The 3,997-nt window shown below is 50.6% G+C and overlaps 1 protein-coding gene across 1 annotated transcript; it reads right to left on the reverse strand.

Moving 5' to 3' along the window:
- Nucleotides 1–641: 641 nt before the first annotated feature.
- On the reverse strand, nucleotides 642–2,429 carry LOC123115900 (putative B3 domain-containing protein Os03g0621600). The gene is made up of 2 exons (XM_044536950.1): nucleotides 2,348–2,429; nucleotides 642–1,358 (listed from the first exon to the last, which is right to left on the reverse strand). Exons 1-2 carry the CDS (start codon nucleotides 2,351–2,353, stop codon nucleotides 810–812), a joined length of 555 nt encoding a protein of 184 aa, XP_044392885.1. The 5' UTR covers nucleotides 2,354–2,429; the 3' UTR covers nucleotides 642–809.
- Between the last annotated feature and the right edge of the window lie 1,568 nt (nucleotides 2,430–3,997).

The raw sequence follows: 3,997 nt of genomic DNA on the forward strand, positions 1-3,997 counted from the left end.
AATAAGGCTACAATACGAATTCTAATAGAATGTAGCAAAATCTCTCGTCAGTATTAGCAAAATCCGAGGACGGTTGCAACAAAAAAACACCGCCGTAGTAGGTCGCAGCTCCATCGTGATGGATGTAGCAAATCCGTCATCGGTAGTAGCAAAATTCAACAACGGTTGCAGCGTTTGGCTCAGCTGGTTGCAGCCGCCAGGGATGCAGGTTCGCTCGCCGAAGTGGAGCTAGATGGATGGATGGAGCGTATTCCATGGTGATGCTTGGGGGGCGTGCATCTGAGCTGTAGCAGAGTGTGATGCTGGTAGTGCAAATTGCGACGCGGTGAAGCATGTTGCAAAACGGTGACGCTGGTTGTTTCCCGGAGCGGCTCCACCATGTCCTGGGCGTCCCATGGTGACCATGGGCGTGTTTGGTTGACGTGTGCTACAGTACCCGCATCGCATACACTTCTCCACCCAACCTGGCTATGCAAATGCAGCCTCAAATGCACCATATGCATGTTGTTTGTTTGCCTGCATGCCCTCTTACCTGCATGGGCTGAACCACACTGCCTGGTGTTTGGTTGCATGCATGTTAGTCCACAAACCCAAGGCATGGTGTTTGGTTGTATGCAAGGCCTGATGTGTGGTAACCTCTTTGGCTAGTTGGTGAGGTTACCACTACACTTTGGCAACACACATCATAAGCACAACAGAGTATAAACAGAGCATGAACTAGATAATTCAGATATAAGCAGTACGACAGTTCATAACAGTTCTACGCATAAACCATAGCAGACTCCATAGTACTTAGGGAGGCCCCGGCCCTACTCCTTGGCGGCGAAGGCTTCGTCGTGCTTCCCGCACTTGTTGACGACCTCAATGCCATCATTGTCGAAGATGATGACCTTGAGGGTGTCGGGAGTGAGGAGCTTGAACGTCACCATGTAGCCAATCTTGATCTGATGAATGGCTGCGTAGGTGGCCCAACCCTGATCTAGGGTCACCCTACCGTTCATCAGCTTGACTGTCACCTTCCAGGAGCAGCATGTGTTGTTCCTGAGCTTGAACTCCGTCGGCACTGCGACAAAGTGCTTGGTGAAGTCCAGGGGCATGGGGATGCACTCAAGCTTCGGTGCAAGGATGACCTTGCAGAAGTGAGTTGGGCCATCCTCCTGATGGTAGTGGCCGTAGTTGCGGCGCTTGTTGCTAGGGGGATCCTCCATGCCCTCGTCGTCGCCACCCTCAGGCGTCTTCGGGTCTTCCTCAGCGGTGGGCGGCAGCTCAACCTCGCCAGGCATTGGGTGAAGGGGCTGCTTGCCCTTGCTGTCAACGGCCGGGAGCACCTCCGTGCCCATCTCATTGCTATCCTTGATCTGCACACAAGTCATGGAGTCAGGCATTGCACAAAGTTCATGGCTAATTCAAGAGCTTGCAGTTAAAATGGCATGACTGTCACTCTTCTCCTCCTCTCCACCCCCCCTATATTTACTCACCCTACCCACCACTATTTACCCACCCCCTCTCTTCTCTCACTATCAACCTTCCTCCTCCCCATCGCCATGAGCTCTAGCTCCAGCTCCAACGACAACCCCTTCCCTTGGGGTATTGGCTGGAGGGCCTTCTTCCTCGGGTGGACGGCTGGTGACCGGACCAAGTTCGAGAACACCATGGAGGTGTGCTCGAACTTCAGCTCCATGTTAGCCATGAAGAACGAATCCAATGCCGTGCTCATGAAGGCCACTCAAGATGAGCTGAAGACGCTGATTCCTGACCCAGCGAAGGGTGTGATGGCAGTTGACATCTTCGCTGGGCCATGAATTAGGCCGTCAAAGGAAGAAGTGGCACAAGTATAAGACCTACTTTGCTCCTAATGACCGTCGTGCCACAGTGTACTGGGAGACGGGTATCGCGCCGTCGGCGGTCATCGGCGGGGAGCCTAAGGAGGAGGAAGAAGAGGCGGTGCACATGCCAGCTAGGGCGCCGGAGCCAGTCCGTCCTACCTGGCAGATCGACCTCGACTCTGCCGAGGACAACGCGGACGACCCGCCGGCCCGCACGGCGATGAAGAAGAAGATGAAGGCCAGCGGCACGACCAGCCACTCCACACGCCGGTGACGGCTGCCATGGTCAGCCGGTGTCCGTTCTGTACCACCTTTCCCCCTATTCCCCTATCCCCCAATCCCTAAATCTATCGATCTTGCATGAATGAACTGCTATGTATGAACTCGTATGAACTGCTATGAACTAGTATGATTTACCTCTATGCTTAGCTACCTCTATTCCCCATTCCCGTCCACCATGGATCGAATCTATCGCCGTGGATTGAATCTAGCATTCATGTCGAAGAGAGAGAAGTGCTTACCGCCATTGGGGAGTCTGGTGGTCTTCTTCCTCTGCTCCAATCCGCCGCCGCCAGTGATGGAGTCCGGTGGTCTTCTTCCTTTGCTTCGATCCGCCGCCGCCGGTGAGAGTTGGGAGAGTGGGGAAGAGTGGGGAGAGGGAGCGGTGAGGCTAATAACTGTCGGTGTTTCGGGAAGCAACGTGGCTTCTCGAGCGTGGCCGCGCGTGTGCAGCCGTACCCGCCCACGTGCACCGCTCGGGCCTGGCCCTGGAGAAACTGCCGATTCGTGCGTTCCCAGTGAGCCAGGCCCTGATGTGCTTTAAGAAGCGTGCGATGCAGGCCCAATAGTGTATGCGGGCTACCAAACAGGCCGAATCCTTCCCACGCGGGCCTGGTTGGACCTCACACAGGCAACCAAACACGCCCCGTGCTCTCCGTCCATGGTTGCAACCCTCAACACTGGTTGCAGCTTACCCTAACACCGCTTGCAGCCCCCTAGGCTCGCCACCTCCATGTGGGGCTGTCAGCTCAAAGCTAGAGCGGTCACCGGCGTGCCCATGGTGGCTTGAGAGAGTTGGGGGAACAATTGGAGAGAGAGAGGGGAAAACGGTAGAACGGGGAAGAGAAAAGACGACAAAAGCGATAATACAAAAGCGATAAGTATAAAAGCGCGAGAGAAGTGCTTTGCAGTTTTGGACGTGGGTCCACACGGACGCACGCGTCGTTAGTGCAGGACCGGCCGAAAAGTTAGCCCGTGGTCCGGCTGCAAGCGTTTTCCTAATTTTTTATGTGAACTAGGATCTTTATTAAAAGGAAAGCACTAGGCATCAGACTACTGATATTTGCTACCTATCAAACTAGTTTGTGGCCATCCGATTGAAAGCATGCACATCGTCCGATCTGCTAGCTGAATTCCTACATGAGTTAGTTTGCATGCAGGATTTGGCATTAACTGCAATTAATTTCTTTCCTATTTTCTCCTTACAACTTCCGAAATCAAGGGATGATTAATTAAGCTATTTTATTTGTTTCCAATCGTAAGGACCAATGCTTCCTAATCAAGATCCTTGCTTCCCGAAAGAAAATTGCAATGGAAGCAAATTTTGATTCCAAATCAAGATCGTTGCTTCCAATTAAGCTGTTATTTTATTTGTTTCCAACCGTGAGGATCAATGCTTCCAAATCAAGATCGTTGCTTCCAAATAAAATAAAATGTTCGCAGTTTAAACGGGACTGTTGTTTCCTAAATTTTTCTTTGCTTCCTAAGAGGATTTCAGTCCCGAGGTTACTCATCCATGATTTTAGGAAGGAAAACATATCTAGGAAACAAATTCTGAATTTGAACGGAAAATAATCAATCTGGCGAAATAAGAATCCGCACCCATGCTGTTTGTTTGCTTATTAGGCCAACGTTGCATCCAATGTACCAAACATTGCAATGCAAATAAAAGTTATTTTTACACCCAAAAAAATAGTTTTAATTCATTTTCAATGCACCAAAACTATGCTTCCGTTGACTAATTGTTTTGCTTCCACATAGACTGAAAATTAACATGCTTCATCAGCTCGTATAACATGTTTCCAATGGCGGAGTTATTTGCTTCTTTCTCATCGTCAAAATCATAGTGCTTCATCCTAATATTTTGTTTCCTACAACCTAAATATTTGCTC

The sequence above is a fragment of the Triticum aestivum genome, chromosome 5B (genome assembly GCF_018294505.1).
Source record: "Triticum aestivum cultivar Chinese Spring chromosome 5B, IWGSC CS RefSeq v2.1, whole genome shotgun sequence".
NCBI lineage: Eukaryota > Viridiplantae > Streptophyta > Magnoliopsida > Poales > Poaceae > Triticum > Triticum aestivum.